This window comes from Lonchura striata, chromosome 4 (assembly GCF_046129695.1).
Source record: "Lonchura striata isolate bLonStr1 chromosome 4, bLonStr1.mat, whole genome shotgun sequence".
Lineage (NCBI taxonomy): Eukaryota > Metazoa > Chordata > Aves > Passeriformes > Estrildidae > Lonchura > Lonchura striata.
This window is the reverse complement of record NC_134606.1, coordinates 69,512,712-69,529,400: the sequence shown is the minus strand read 5'-3', so window position 1 is coordinate 69,529,400 and position 16,689 is coordinate 69,512,712. Positions and strand designations below refer to the sequence as shown.

General features: G+C 37.9%; 1 protein-coding gene across 2 annotated transcripts; it reads right to left on the bottom strand.

Moving 5' to 3' along the window:
* Positions 1-175: 175 nt before the first annotated feature.
* BBS7 (Bardet-Biedl syndrome 7) lies at positions 176-16,446 on the bottom strand. Of its 2 annotated transcripts, XM_021554938.2 has the most exons (19): positions 16,336-16,446; positions 16,117-16,182; positions 14,860-14,922; positions 13,880-14,055; positions 13,125-13,311; positions 12,392-12,464; positions 11,355-11,471; positions 10,399-10,529; positions 9,710-9,794; positions 8,192-8,294; positions 7,420-7,612; positions 6,364-6,438; positions 5,222-5,287; positions 4,197-4,336; positions 3,069-3,233; positions 2,885-2,994; positions 2,673-2,776; positions 1,135-1,258; positions 176-823 (listed from the first exon to the last, which is right to left on the bottom strand). In XM_021554938.2, the coding sequence occupies exons 1-19, from the start codon at positions 16,369-16,371 to the stop codon at positions 690-692; spliced, it is 2,148 nt and encodes a 715-aa protein (XP_021410613.2). In that variant the 5' UTR covers positions 16,372-16,446; the 3' UTR covers positions 176-689. The 2 variants fall into 2 exon arrangements, with proteins under 2 accessions (XP_021410613.2, XP_077639173.1); XM_077783047.1 differs by lacking the exon at positions 176-823 and having other exon boundaries at positions 1,154-1,285.
* Positions 16,447-16,689: the final 243 nt, after the last annotated feature.

Here is a 16,689-nt window from a genome sequence, read left to right as displayed (position 1 = left end):
GACAAGTTGATGGTTGGACTTGATGATCCCAGAGGTCACTTCTATGTCACTTAAATGGCGTTGATCTTTTTTCCTTGCAAACAGATCTCTCTTTACTGGCTGCTTCGTCACTTCTAATTTTAAATAAAACCAAGCAAGAAAGTAGGTGGAGTTTTGAAATTGAGCACAGGGAGGCTGGAGAAGCACTGAGGAAGTTTAATGCCATCCATTACTAAACAAATGTGGCTTTAAATGGATCTCTCCCCACTCTGCACACACCAGCTACATTAAGTCTGGTGAAATTCTCACACCACCTTCTCAACACAACAGGAAAAACTACGTTAGGTACAGCTTAAACACACAGATGTCTTCCAAATCCATCCAAGCCTCTGGAAACAAGTTTCTTCATCCATTCTTACAGCTGGGGGACAGGCTATTCCAGTGTCTTAAACAGTAGTGAAAACATTTTTGCCAAAAGGATATTTGGTATTTACATCTGATCTTTCTTGAGCTATTAACACTGTACATAAAACCTCTGCATACAGTTAACATACACAACAGCTTATATGAAGTTTACTACTGTATACAATATGATAATAAATATGAATAAAACCTAGGAGCTGACAGTACAACAAAAGAGTAAAAGTGTTTTTGACTTGATACTGAAATGCCTTGGTTAAAACCAGAAAAATTACTCTCCTTTTTCCTTGTCAGGCAGCATCAAAAAAAGCGATCAATCCATCTTGATCACAGCCATCCAGAGTTTCCAGAAGGAGAGGAACTTTGGATTTCACATTGGTGCCTTTAAATTTAAATTTATCTATGAAGAGATCTGTGATCATACCTGTAAAAGTAAAATTCCAGGAATTACTATTTATTTTCAGTAGCAGGTATCTCTACTTTTAATTTATGATTATGTACTAAGTATTTCAGTTGTTAGAAGAGTTTTTAAACTTCACATCTTAAACAACAGTTTAATTGTAAGCAATGCAAGCCACTTGACTTTTATACATTCTTAAATGCCATCCTGAATTTGAACACAATCTTTAATCATGTCCATAAAGATAAGTATAATCTAAATATAAGCAACTGTCTATTTCAGCCATGTCTCTGACCATGAAGCCCCATTTAAATAAAGCTGAATTGTTAACAAACCATAAAGCCTCTCGAGATGTGCAGGTTGTCTCTTGTATTCCTCAAGCAGCTGATCTGCCTCTTCCAAAATGCTGCGGTATTTTGGGAGCAAGAAGTCCACGTTGCCTTCATGAACTTGTAATTCCTCAAAGACAGTTTAATATGGTAAGAGCTAGCAGCAGGTAAGTATCATAAGAGGAGGTAAGTAAGAAGAAATGAAGCTTAGATACGTCAGAAGGAAGTACTTCAAAAGGAAGACAATTCCCTTCTAAACTAGCAAGTGTTATTTTCAGAGTGCCTTATTTTCTAGTCTTCTAATGGAATGCCAGATGTCACTTCACAGACTGGATTCTCAAAATCCTGCGTATTTCAGCTTCCAGCTCTGAGACAGAACAGGAACACACCACGCAGACTTGATCATACCTTCATTTTTAGAATAAGTTAATTCCTAAGAATGTGTAGCACTCAATGAAGTGTGAAGGTAAAAGTAAACTCGGAAAATATCACTCAATTTGTGACAGCAAAAAGTTTTTAATGCCTCTTCTAAGAAGCCTCAGACTATCAGCAGACCAGTTTGGGATGGTTGATAGTATAGATCTTTTTATCCTCCAGAGAAAGGCACTTCTGTTCTAGACTAGAGGTAATTATTTGTGCACTGTGAGTCTGCTGGGATAACAGCTTTCATCAACCATTAGATTATTTTACTGCCTGTCAATAAAGTTATCATCCAAAAAATGAGTGACCAAAAAACTTGTCGAAGATTTGCTGTCTAAAACAAGCAAGATGTACAACACCATTATTATTGCAGAAACACAATATGCATAAGAATAAATTCTCTATTATTGTTTACATCTCTGGTTTGCCAAACCAAGCCCAAGTAAAACCCTTTTAGTGATAATAAAGATTCACACTGCTCTCATTAGCAGCCAGCTTTTCTACTGTCTAAAGAGCTCTGACAAGTATTTGATTCCCCCAAAAGGACAAAAGAGAACTAGTTCAACATTTTCACCTCCCCACCCTTTAAATAATAAATACCAACTCAATCATGTTGAGCTTTCACAGGGAAATCCTGGTTGTTGGAAAAAAAGTCCAAGAATTGAGACAAGCTGCCTAAGTGGTACCTCCTAAAACCTATTGAAGGTATTAACAGGAAGATTCAAAAGCAGATGATTTAAAAATTATGAGACACTGGGATGAAGTTCCAAGGCAAAGAAGTTGCATTTGGCCTGGGTGACCTAAAAAAACCTGTAAATATTTGTTGGAAGAGGGACAGAAGGAGCTGGAAAATAACAGCAGGCTAGGAGAGAACATTAGATAAACCTGGCTGCCCTTCTACCATCCAATTTAAGCATGTTCAGTAATCCTACACGTGTTTCACTAGTTAGATACCAAGAAAGAGAATTTTCCTTGAAGAAAATTGTCTTCTAGACACTTAAAATACATAATTTAATCTAAGGGAATAGATCCCCACATGACACACACCTGACTTGAGCCATGGTTTGGAGTCTGACAGCATAGCCCCTTCATAAAAATCAAACCCCAAGAGTTCAGATACTTACTCTCAAAGCATCTATTAAGTGAACCTTCTTGGCCAGCAGCTGCTGATACTCTAATTTAGGGTGGATAAGCTTTAATGTGTGCCTCACAGATTCTTCATTTACATCTAGCAGAGAGTAAAAAAGAACACCAACAAGCAAGTTGAGTACTACATACTCCATTTATGGGAATAACAAATGAACTGAAGGACAACAAAATAAAGAAGAATTTTTACCATATGACATGTTGAGATTAATCTTCCTTTTAGTAGCCTCTTTGGAAAACACATCTTTGAGGATGGATATTGTAGAGATGTTGTCAGATTTAAAGTATCCCTCACCTTTTCTATTGAAGAAGAAATTTTAAATTAATAAACTTGAACACACATGTATGCATTAAGTTTAGTAATTGTATTTTACCTGTAGGTACTTTCCAGCTGTGTTCCCAGGAAAGTGTTCTGAAAATAAAAGGTGATGCACTCTCCAGCAGGAGTCTTTTCAGGCACCTCAGGCAAGCAAAACACAACCCAGGAGTGAATTTCAGCAAAACTGAACTGGCCTTTGAGAATCAGTGTATTCATAGGCCTGTGACATTGTGAAATTAAAAGAGAAAAAGGACAGTTAATAGTTAAGAAGGAGGGACACTGTCCATGTAAAAAAAAGTTTAGTTCCACGTGGTGGCTTCCTTTTAATCAGCACCTTGTAAAAAAAAAAATCAGGTCTCTCCCTAAGTACAGACACATATTGCAGGTTACAGCTATTTTTCTGTACTTCAAAATGCAAAGCTACATGCATATTCAAGTTTTACCTCCCACTAGGCATGTCAGAACTAGAAAAAAAGCCAAATTGGAAGTGTTTGATGTCCCACTGCAAGTTGTTAAACCTGAAATTTTGGACAAAGGTAAATAACTGACAAGAGCAAATATGACTAAGACAGAGCCTTAAGAGCCTCCCGTGCTGTAAACCCCAGGTGTAGCATTTTTATCAAGAACAAGGCATAGTGGAGCTCATTTGCACACTGAAGCCTTTGGTATCTCACTTCACTCTTTCAGTTTTGGTTTGAACAAACATATCCTTGGAGGCAATATGAGATGTTAGTGAGGTAGGCAAAAATCCATCAGAAATTATATAAAATACAAAATTCCTATAACAGAGAGATAAAGCTAAAAAATGTCTTGCCTCACTTTTGGGGCCAAGCTGTGAGAAAAAAAAATAGCGGAAAAGGGTGGAGCAGAGAATGAGGCTGAAACTGAAAAGACACAGTTACCTACAGAAAGTTTCTTTTCTACCACACCCTCAGCTGTACTAACAAATGGGGCTGAACTGTAACTCAGGGCAGTAAAATGAAAAATAGCCCCAAAACAAGAGTGGCAAGGAACCCATTTAATCCATAATTTCTATTAGGAAATCAATGAAATGGAACTACAGGCTCAAAAGTGTATGTTAGGGGTTAGAAATTCCATACTCAAGTTTACCGAGCAAATGTTTCAGCTGCCTTGTGTAATTTTTTCCAAGTGAAAAAAGGCATTGATTTTTCTTTGCAAATACCTGTCCTGATCAATAGAATGAGTTCTCTGGTGAAGTGAAAGTGGCTTAATTTGATATTGATGAACTTGACAGGTTTTTGGTTGGATTCTGGGAGTTACATATGCCTGAAGTGTCCCATACTGTCCTTCAATGGAGCGAACCTGCAGAGAGGAAAAAAGAACCCACAGAGGAGAAAAGGGAAAAGATTATTTTACCACTGTTTGGAAATGTAGTGACTATTTAAATTATGTTAAAGAAAGCCTCTCATATTTCAAGAATATTTATAGTACTGTATTTACTTGATAGTGCCACTATAATTAAAGCAGATGAGTTTAAAACTAAATGAAGCATAGTCCAGTGAAGCGCTGCTGTATTAGATGAATTAAATATTAATAAAATAACACCCTCTAACTCATTTTCTGATCAGTTAAAATAAAAAGCCTCAAAAATTGAGAGTTTTACTTAAACACATATCAGATTAGGATGCTGCAGTATAAAAGAGAAAACCTCACACCTGTGTGCATGCTGAGGATTTTCTTAATCTGTGGTGGTTGCTACAAAATGTGAATTTTGTGCATCCTTAAAAATAAACTCCAAAACATCCACATGCCTTTAAGTGTAATACACTTGGGATGACAGGATTTGCTTCCTCTCCAAAATACAAATTAAGCCTATATTCCCTTGTTAGTTCCCAATGTAACTTCCTTCAAACACTTCAGAGAATATACAGTGCCAAAGCTTTCTTTCCCACACCTCCCTCAGCTTTAAGTTGCACACATTGCCTTCAGAATCCTATATTTTCCCAATCTGTGGTGTCCCCACTGCTTTCATCTTGGGGACACTCAAAAAGATGTCAGGCTTTCCTCTGACATATTTTTAGAAGCCCTTAGAAATCCTAAAGACAAATAAAAAGAAACACAAGCCCCAGATTAGAAGGTCTCAGGAAAAAACAAGGAGTAGAAATTGGACTGATCCATGTAGAGAACTCTTCATTCCAAACTAGGACTAACCATTAATTTTCTGGAACATATCTTTGAGCACTTTACCTTAAGTTCAAGTCTTGTAGTATTTGCTTGGCATCTGTAAGTTGCAAGAAGAAAGTTGCTATTTGGCTGAAAAAAGGAAAAAGAAAACTAAGTAGGAAAATAATACAAAACAGGTCTGTGGATTCACAAAATTTCTACTGGTCTGTTTTAACCTAACTGTAGCTATGTTACAGTGAAGTTTTTTGCTATGCATGTACAGCTATTTACAAGAGTTAAATGCATAGAAGCAATCCTTGGTTCCCCTGAATGTTCCAATTAGTTTTAATTATGATAGGGTTAAAAAAAATAAAAATCTCTCTTTAAGAGAATACAGCCAATGCCTCTTACAGTCTTTAATATCTCTACAAAGATTACACAGATACCTACTTTTCATCTGAAAAATGCATGTCAACCTGGCCCACTTATCTACAAAATTAGTTCAACATTCAAAAACTAAAGCAGATTCAGCAGGAAAATACACCCCAAAAAGCGCTAAGTTAATCATCACAAATGGCACAAAACCTAAAATAAAAAGCTGATTTCTGGGAGCTCCAGGGCAGAACAATGACATGCAAATTCTTTTCTTAAATTAAAAATAAAGGACTGTTAGAAGGGAAAGGATTTTACAGAAGATTTTCATAAATCCTAAGGGAATTCCAGGATTTTCTCCCTGGCCCTCTGTGTCAACTTTAATGCTGTAACTATTTAAATCTGTAGTTATTACATATAAAAAAAAGCATGCAAACATTTGACTCCCCACACAGCAGAATTGTCACATTCTAAAGCTATTTTTTAGAAATTAACTAAGAAATGTAACACTCTTCACCTAAATTGCCAGGAAGTAAATGTATATGAGTCTATGAAATCCAGAGAAGAGAGCAATACTGATTGTGTCTCTCACAATCTTCCCCAGGAATGAGAAAAAAATGAAGACAGCAGATATTTTTGCATATTTACATTTGCCTTACATCAGGACCTGCCTATAACTCCTAATGCTGCAGTGTCTCTAATGAAGCTGTGCTCTCCACAATTACCAGATGAGTAGTTTAACTGCATGTATTTTAAATCAGAGATATATACATCCAAGTTCTATTTTTACTACGCAATATGAAGAGTTTCCATCACGCCATCTCTACAGACCTCACCTCCTCGGTTTCACTCACCTCAGAATCACAGCTGCTAAAACTAACAACGGCAGAATTTTTATCCACATCCAGCAAGTCTAGTGGGACATCACTCTGCAGAATACAGGAGGAAGGAAAAATAAAGAGGTTACATTCCTGAGTAGCTCCAAGTGCATTTATCCTCTGTCATCAAGCTTTGTAAGGAGAGCGAGGCAATGAGATTGCTTCATCTCAGAGGCAGAAGCCTAACAGACATGCAGCTTACTACTTAATCCTGGAGTAACATGATGATCTTTCTCTTATTCCCTTCCAGAGTCTTGAACTCCTGGGGGGCAGGTTTACCACAACCTCAGTGTAAAATCTGTAAGTGTCTTTCAGACATGAAGGGTAGATTAAACAATTTCCTTATTTCTCATTTAGCTATAGAAACATCTGATATTATATGGTGGCAAATTAGCTGTAACTTAGCATTGCTCTGTAACATCCTTAATAAAAACAGGATTTTTATCAAGAAGTGAAAAATAAAATCCTACAATATTTCTTTCCCATTTGTTATAGAAAAATCACCTCATAAATTCCTCCTTGTCACATTTTTCTCCTCAAGCATTTCCCAAAATAAGGTAATTCAGTACTGCTACTCTTTCTGACTACCAAAGATGGCATTAATTTCAGCTGATACAGTAGGAGGAATAATTAATTAAGGTTGCTGTAATGGGCTGGACTATTTCTCCCCAACTGCACACAAATCAGATGCTGTTCCACACTGGAAATTAACAGGTGGCCCATAACATTTTGAAATTAATTTTCCACTACAGAGGGCACTTAACTTGTGAGTGAGGATGTGCACCTCATTTAATTGGTGTTTAAATTAGGACATGCAAAAGCAAACACGAAGTTACAAAGAAATCATCTGCTACAGCAGCCACTTTGGTCTATTTTAGTAATGTACAGTTGCTCTGCTCAATATGAAGTTGTTGTATTTGCTCCCTAACAAGTATGTCCTTAAGATGCTGTAACTTGGCTTTATGGACTAGAAAGTCTCTGAATGTTTTATTTATGTATCAAGAAAGCCAACAAGAACAAAGCCCCACTGACCTGTACCAAGACATTATCTATGGCTGTCTGCACCTCCAAGATTAGGCTGTAGCTGGCATCATCCTTGTTCAGTGTGAACTTGTCATTCACACTGAAGGCAGGTACTGAGGAAACTGCAGTGCTGGAGTGAGAGGACTGCTGGTATTTTTCCCGTTCCTGAAGTACTTTTAGCTGCAATTGTTCCAATTCATTCCTAGAAAAGGGAAACCACTCATAATGTCTTGGAAAAAAGGCAGCTATAGACCTACCCTAGAAATTAAGTAGTTTAAATGTGCAAGGCAATCATGTTTATCTCCTGTCCTCAATTTTCCAGACAGAAGCGACTGATGACTCCCCTTAGATGTACTTAGCAAAGATAAAAGATAGAAGATAAACTCTAACACATGGATATATGGATTTTACACGTTCCTTACCACAAGGGGTTTTTGGGACACAGGAAAGGACAAACTTTTTCCTTCAAGAGTACAATGCATTTTGACTAATATGGTAGTGACTTCTTTCCTGCCATCATTTAGAAGCTATAAAGCAGCAAGCGAGAAAGGAATCTTATCTTGCTGATACTGAGGCAGAAAGCATTAAGACATCATCATGTGAAGGCAAGAGAGAAAAGACTGTGAAATGAGGCTGCTATTCATTTCTACTTTGAAAAAGTTTAATTCTACTTCTAGATATATTAGTGATAAAGAAAATCCAGTGAGATAGGAAGGAGAGATGATATTTCAGCTTTTAACATTTCCATTCTTCCATTTAAATTTCTTTCTAGCACAATTACCTTAAGGATGAAATCTTGTTCTGCATTTCTTGACTTAATTTAAGTTCTTCACCTGATCCAACTTCTCTATGGACAGGTTCTGTAGTCAGTCCTGTCAGCCAGCCTAAACCAATATATGAAGTTTATATTCCTTATAAGCTAAAAAGAAAATTCTATACTCAACTATTGTATGTATGGAGTGATGCTTGTTCCACACACTGGGTAGAGAGAATTGAGCCAAATTTAATCCTTTCTTGTAGGATTAATCCTAGACATTGAGTACCATTTTTAAGAGTTTCATGCTTAAATTGGAAAACATTACCTTTTTTTTCATTAAGTACTTTGAGCAATAAATTCTTCTTTAACAGTTTTTAACTGAGTAGTTGGATTTTTTTCTCACCTCTCCTTTTCTGATAAAACTTGAATTACTGTCAGTACTGAAAACAAAACAAAAGCTGTGCAATGTGTTTACAGCAAACTGGTTGCTGCTCAGTGGGCTAAAAAGTTGGATGCTGCTGCTTGAAAAAAGTTATACTTTTGCTTACTAAATTAGATTTATTTCTAAAAGCAAATACTAATTGATTATATTCTGATAAATCAGGCATGATATGCAGATATGAATGGGAGTTTATAGCTCTGGTTCCCTGCCAAAATCAGTCTAGTGCGCATCCTTCCAGAATTCACCTTTGAAAGCCCACAGAGGAACATGGGCTTTCACTTTTTCCCTTTCTTCTCTGATCCATGAATCTTTACACTTCCACTAAAAGCAGCCACAAAGGATTTAGGCTGCAACAGTACTAAGTACAGCCAATCATACCAAACCAATTCATATGAGATCAGGTGCAAGGGTCTTTTGATCACTCAAAAATGTTTAAAAGAGGTATTTGTAACACCATTTTTCTCAGTAACTGACTGAGAATTGTATCTTGCCAAATGACATGATTTTCATTACAAGCAGTTTCAATAGGTTAAATTTTAGCACTGAAGGTAACTAAAGAAAGAAAATTAGCAATATTTTAGCACCCAGCAGCTGACATATGCAGCATGTTTATCATGGCTTGTGTCACAGACAGGCCAATAGCTCAAGACTTACAGAGGAGCTACTGAGATGCCTCACATGAGGGAGCTTTATTTCCTCCTAAAATCAAAATCAGCCCCATTTAAAGCACTTTGAAGCTGAAAATGAATGAAATTATGTAAAAGATAGAAGAAATAAAATGAAAACATGCTTATATATCAACATTTTTCATATATAGTAAAAAATCATAAATAATTCCTTCAGACATACCCATTAATTCATCACATTAAGGCAGCAGTTTACACCAAAATATAGTCAGCCACTGTGTTACACATGATCAATACCTTAAAATATTAAATCTCCAGTTTAAGTGTAGAAAATTTTTTTAAAGTGTAAATATTAAATTAGAAGAGGTCTTTTCATCACAAAATTTTAAGAGATGTGAGCTGCACTAACAACGTAACCTGCTTCATATCACCTCACCACACATGGCATATATTGTGTCAGTGAATGAAGCTTACCTGAGTATGTTGCTGCTAGAATTTCATCATAGCCATCTTTTCCTACACAGCCACCCTGGATTGATGCAATGCTCTCTGATAAAGCCTTCAAATAAACACATTCAAGCAAAGTGAAATATCACTGCACTAATTTTAGATGTTTTTAGAAGATTCTGCTCCACATAGCAAACATATTGAAAAGCTGAAAGCAAAACACTGATAGACAGTATTTTTCCATCAGAAATTAGCAACCTGAGTGAAGTGAAATGATCCCTCTGGATCCAATTACTATTTTAAACAACTGATAACCAAAGTAATTATGCTCAGTGAAGCCCTGGCAATACCATTTATTAACCTGTAAATCACAGACTACACACAACACTCTTGGGTTTTTCGCTCAGAGAGCAACCCTGTATTAGGTTTCACCCAGCAGTCAACCAAGACAAAACTTTAACACACAGTCTCTACATTATTTTGATTTTTGGTCAAATCACAACCACTTCACTTTCTGGTTCTTACATGTTACTTTCTGGTTCTAACATGGTTCTTACATGTTACCATACTGATTTCAAGTTCATATTGTCAATGTTACAAACCTCTTAAATTAAAAAAAAACCCACATATTTTAGCAGTAACAATCATGTAAGTTTTGAAATACAGATTTTTATTTTTAATTAATGTTTCTTTTCCAGCAGAGTATGAAGACTTACATAATCATGTCGAAGGACAGGATCATCAGCACTCTCAAAGCTATAAATCTCTATCATTCCATCATCTCGTCCAACAAGTAATTCCTTAACTCCATCTCCCAGAATGTCAAAACTATCAATGCACAGAATACCTAATGAAGAAGAAAATAAAGACATTTGCTTCACCTTTATTAGTTTATGATACAATAATACACAGGTCACACTCAGTTACATGGAAAGAGAGTCCTGCCAGCTTTTAAGGTGTTAATAATGAGATTTCTGGGTGAGTCCTTAAGGCTGAAGTCCCTACCCTGTGCTTCAGGTTCAAGGTTACTTTTTTGGCTCCATATTTCACAGAAAGACTAAGGACATACTAGGAAGCATTTTAAGAAAATAACATGATGATAAATCTTATAATTAAATAAAAATGTACTTATACATTCCATTCCCGATCTTGTCCTTTACAAAGCAGTAGGGGCTAAAAGATGTTCCAAAAGCAGCACACCAATGCTAAACCTGGGAAAGTTTTGTTCAATTATTGTGGAGACATAGTCCACCTTCAAACAAAACCCTTTATTATGACACTTTAGAGACCTTAAAAACACTGAACGTCTGAAAAATTTGACAGGTGTATTTTCCAAATATACACACGCTTAGAAATTGAAAAATTTAAAACATCTCAATGAATCGTATTTGAATCAACACAGTTTTACAAACACCACTTTAAAAATAGTGTAAGAACAAAAGTTTGATAAAATCCTGGAAATAATATGAACACAAAATCCAAAGCAAGACAAACTGATTCAAATTATTTGTCAGAAAATCAGGAGAATGAAAGAGTCCTCAGTCATATTAATATCACATAATCACAATATGTCTCCAAAGTCATCTATGAATAAGATTTCCCGATTACCCTACCCTTAACAAAGCCTCAGGTACGCTGGGAAAGCTAAAGAGTGAGAAATTGAGATACATACCTCCTCTCTTCTTTTCATTTCCAATTTCCCACCTTGGTATTGCCTTGGTACCAGTAATCTGAGTGACACCCAATTTCCCATCAGAAGTCCCATACACAATTTCTTCCCCAGAATCACCTGAGCACAGAAACTGAATTTAGAATTGATAAAATCAAGCACACTGACTTTAAAAATGTTGGGTAGTTACACTCTGCAGCCCATGGTAAAAGGACACACTGAATTAGTGATGTGCAATGGAACTGTCAGGCTTCAAACCTAAAAACAAATCCATGAAAACTGCACTCATCCTGATAATTTCCTTGGGGTTATCACTATTCTGTGTTTGGCTGCACCCCTGCACTTGAGTTCTGCCTAAAAACCAGACAGAATCTATTACTATAGATTTCAGCAAAGTTAGGCTGAAGTATGAAGGCTATTCAATGGACTTTACAGAAGAAAAACAGAGAACTCTTTCACAACACACACCCAGCAGTGAATGTTGTGCCAAAAATTCAGCAATAAAGAACTACTTTTCCAAACCAGCTCAGGATGTTTGTCACACAATCTAACTGAAACTAAATTAAGCACCAGATTAACACCCTAAAGCGATTTCAATGAGGTTAGAGCAGATTAGCAAGAAGGATGATCAAAACTATTTTAAGTTTGAACCTTCCCATCTCAGTTTATGTTAACTCTACTCAATATTCTTGTCCATCCATGTATTCAGTTATGGAAATCCACGTGTAAGGGAAATACAAACCCAAAACCTGGGCATGGCCCCCAAAAGTCCAGTTTGTTTTTACACAATGAGACCCCTCAGATCTCACTAGTGCTGTAAGATGTCTTCAACTGAATGTTAATATAATTTAGAACTGTCTAAAACAGTCATGTCTTTTTTACTTATACGTAAAGAATTACCTTGCATAGTCACTTTTCTGCTGCATTTTTAAAATCGGCTTAAAAATCAGGACAAAATAATTAACAAAGACAAGCTACAAAATCTTGAAAACATAGTAAAATAGCATTATTAATTTTGTGTATATTCTAAGTCTTGTTACCCCCATTTCCATTGCTCAGAGCAAGAACAGTAGGTGGTCCAGGAAGTTCTACTTCATACAGCAAATCAGATCCCTGAAGACAAAGAGAACAATCTCAAATGAATTTGTTAAAAAAAACAACACTCACAACCAAAACAACAACAAAAACCTCCAAAACACCAGCCACATACCAAACCAAAGTCCCACAATGACAAAATTATTATGGATCATAATAAAATGTAAGATTTACTTATTCAAACTCCTATGGGAAAACCATGTCTAAGCCAAAAACAGGGTGAAGTTTGTACAAATAAAACACAGGACTCCTGAAACGTGTTATTATAATTTTAAATGATCCAGGAACTCAGCTGGCAATTTAATATGTTAAACCCCTTAGTATCACTCAAGACTTGTCGCAACAGTAATTTATGAGAGCAAGAATTCCCAAAGTGATAAAGCCTTCAGGAAATTAAATGAGCACTTTTAGTTAGAAGGGACCAATTTGTCATCAACTTCCACCTATGAATTCCAAAGCCTGTCTATAGTGGTTTCATTAATCCTCATTTTTTACAAGTTTATGATGATTCTCCTTTCGAAAAACAGCAGCAAGGGAATGCACCAGCAGCAGCATTACCAAGTAAGGCACAGTGTACTGATCCTGATCCTGTTTAAGCCATGCTGATATGTATTCCCTTATTAATTAGTCCAATTCCACAGAACCATACATAAAACATAAAGAAGGGGGCATTTTAACCTGTAACACCCTGAGCACTCTGTCCTGACATGCAAGCACTGGTGTGATGCAGTTCACTTTGTCTACAGGAAGGCAGAGAACATCATTGATTTTATCTCCTGACAGGAAGTAGTGCTGGTCCTTGCAGTCACAGTAATGGTTATAGATGTAGCTTGCACAGAGAAAGAGATCTGCTCCTGAAATGTACCTGAGGAGAAGAAAACACTTCCTGTAGCCTCTTGCTGCAGTAGGAGTCCTTTATGCTTTTATGCCTTACTATGCTTACAGCTCCAAGGTAATATGGGGCCCTGCAAGCTGTTCCAGCTTTTAGAGTTCCTTACAAATATTAAAACCATGTGGTTTCTACAGCTCTCACATTTCTACTTTGTCTTCAGGTACATCCTTAAGAATATCTTTATAGAAATTTCATTACTATAATTTTTATGCTGATTTGTCAATGGCAGCATCTTACACTGCAATCCAAAAGAGATTTTGCTCCAGGAGCTGTGTGGACAGGATGCACTGTATCAATAACCCCAGCTCTGCTCACTCAGATTTTGCACTGCTGTGAGTGCAATGAGTCCAGACCACTCCCAATTCCCCCCACACTTCCAAGACTTCTCTGTGATATTCCAAATTCCTCCAACAGGTTACAGCACAAGCTGAAGCTGGACTAGCACTTAGTGTCACCTACACAATATGCTTAACATTAATGCATAAAATCATAAACAAACAATCTGCTATAACTGCCAAAAAATGCAAAATATCATACATACATAGCTTTGATGCTTTCAGTAAGGTTAGTTTCAAAGGAAAGAAACTGCTTCCCTCTTTTTGTGAAACCTCTGACTTCGGATCCTATAGCCACAAAAATTTTCTCCTGTGGTGTATTAAGAGCTCCTCCCAGCTCCAGTCTGGAGATCTTTTGTCCTGGTAGCGTCTTGAACACTGGCTGTCAACAGAAAATCAATTTTCATCATCACAATATCATATTTACAGTAATCTTTTAACATAAAGGATAGGAAATTTACAATTTCTGGCAAAACTAAGATGCAATGGATTGTACACAGACAAAAATAATCTGCATATTTATCTTCAGAATCACAGAGCAATCAAGCATTTTATCAGTAAATACATACAAAAAGCTTTAAAACACAATAAATTAAGATTTCATTACTTCATTGTTATTAATTCATCTATGGGAAAAATTCAGCACTGCTGTCAGCTGTTTTGTTTGTGGTTTGTTTTTTTATTTTAAAGAACAACACACACACACTCCCTCCCTCTCACATGTTACGTTCTTATTCCAGAAGTCTACATTGATTTATTTGTATTGCTATAGAATACTTATGAGCTGACCATGGACTTCCTGGAGAAGAAAACCCATGGAAAAAAAAAGTTTTATTGCATTGGGCATAAAAAGCAATCAGTTTGTTCAAATCCTTAAGGTGATTTAATAAATCTCTGCAGGTTTTTGTCTTGTTACAATAACTGTGTATGTACTCAGGCTTAAGCCAAACTTAATAGAAGTTAAGTTTTTTTTCCACATTAGTTTTTGACTGTAACTGTGGAGAATCCTGTGCTTGATCAGGCATGAGATCAGCATGCCCTCACCACAGTTAGGCATCAGGCCACAGCTCTACCTAGACCCCTTCCACTGGCATCTTATTTGCCACATCAATAAAAAATGAACTTTCAAAGTTCACTGGAAAGAATATTCCAAAAATAAAAATTTAAATGGAACATTTCCACTTACCACAGCTTCCCCCTTTTTTATGCCAAAGCACGTAACGACCCCATCCTGATCTCCAACAACCACCTTCAAAAGTGTAATACATTGTTATTTTTTATTACACACACAACTGTGGTTTTAAATAATACTCTTCCTGTATTCACAGAATCACAGAATGGTTTGGGTTGGAAGGGACCTTAAAAATCACCCAGCTCCAATCCCTTGCCAGGGACAGGGACACCTGCCACTATCCCAGGTTGCTCATGTTCCATCCAACCTGACTTTGAACTCTTCCAGGGATAGAGCAGCCACAGCTTCTCTGGGTAACCCTCAGAGGAAAGAATTTTTTCCTTCTATTTAATCTATACCTATTCTCTTATGAGTTTGAAACCATTTCCCCTTGTCCTGTCACTACATGCTATCGTAAATAGTCCTCTATTATAATGTTAATGATATTTTCATTTATTTAAGGACTCAAAGTTCTAGAGTACTTAATTACATACGGAAGTATACTAAGATCTATATAAAATGCTATAGATAGGATATTGAACAGCAGTTCAAGTACAGGCATTTGCAATCCTTTTCCTGTTTCTACTTTTAAATGTCAGCAACCATGAGGTGAAGATGTATTTGGGAAAAGTTGTGTTTTCACACTAAGACTTTATTACTGAAAAAAAATCAGCTACTTCTATTGAGTTTCCCTAACAAGGTTTCCTTAATTTGAACTTATATTAAGGAGAACTTAAAAAAAAAAAATTTCATAGAATCCTCAAGGTTGGAAAAGACATTTAAGATCATCAAGTTCAACCATCAAGTTGTCATTATTACTATAACCTCTAAACCATGGCACCCACCCAGTGCCAGATCCAGACACCTCTTAAACACCTCCAGGGACGGTGACTCCACCTGCTCCCTGGGCAGCCTAGTCCAATGCTTGACCATCTTAACAGTAAAATATTTTTTAAATATCTAACCTGAATCTCCCTTGTCTCAGCTTCAGGCCATTTCCTCTAGGCTTAAGTGGAATAGAGAAATATGGAGGAACTCCTTTGTGGTTTCAGCAACGCTGTAAACTACAAAAATTCCTTCCCGGTTCTGAAGTTTTCCAATCACAAATTAGGGGTTTTTTTTCTATTTTTTTTCCCCACAAAAAAGGTTTTCCAAACCCCCAAAATGGGCTTGCAGTCTTTCCCTATGACGTCCTATATCTAAGGAAACTCTGGGGATGATTAACGATGGGATGAGGCACAGGACAGGAGCGAAGCACCAGGCGGTCGGTACCTTCTGCGTGGACTTCTTCCCGGAGGCGGGCAGCAGCCTCATCGTCTTCTGCGCCGTGACTCCCACCTGTGGATGGAAGAGACGCTCCAGAGCGGGGCCCGCAGCGCCGGGACGCGCCCCGGGCCGCTCGCAGGCCCCGCCGCACGGCCGCCCCTTGCCCCGGCGGGCCGTGCCGCCTGGTCCCGCTGCCGGGGGCTGCCGGAGCGCTGCCGTGCCCACCTGCAGGTAATCCACGCGTGCCAGGCTGGGCTCCATCGCTCCCGCGGGACGCGCGGCCCTCCCGCGGGCACGGCGCGCCCGCCGCCCGTCACCGCGGCAACCTCCGCGCGGCGGCCGCCTCCCATTGGCTGGGCGGGCGGGAGGGGGCGGGGCCTCGGCCAGACGGGCGCTGCGATTGGCTGGAATGCCCCGGGGCGGGGCAAGGGGCGGGCAGAGCCGGGGGCGCCGCGGAGAGGCTCCCGCAGGAACGGGGCGGAGGGGGATGCCGGGCTCGGTGCCGAACCGGGCGGGAGGTGTGGTTTATTTAACAACGAAGCCGAAAATATCTGCCCTGCGCGGTGTCTGAGTTAAAAA

Bases quoted from the DNA above. Each gene is read 5' to 3' on its own strand.
- BBS7 (XM_021554938.2), bottom strand. From the start codon at position 16,371: ATGGAGCCCAGCCTGGCACGCGTGGATTACCTGCAG. The intron at 14,056-14,859 runs GTAAGTGGAAAT...TTCTGTTGACAG, and splicing joins TAAAAAAGGGGGAAGCTGTG to CCAGTGTTCAAGACGCTACC. The intron at 8,295-9,709 runs GTAAGCTTCATT...ATATTGGTTTAG, and splicing joins TCTAGCAGCAACATACTCAG to GCTGGCTGACAGGACTGACT.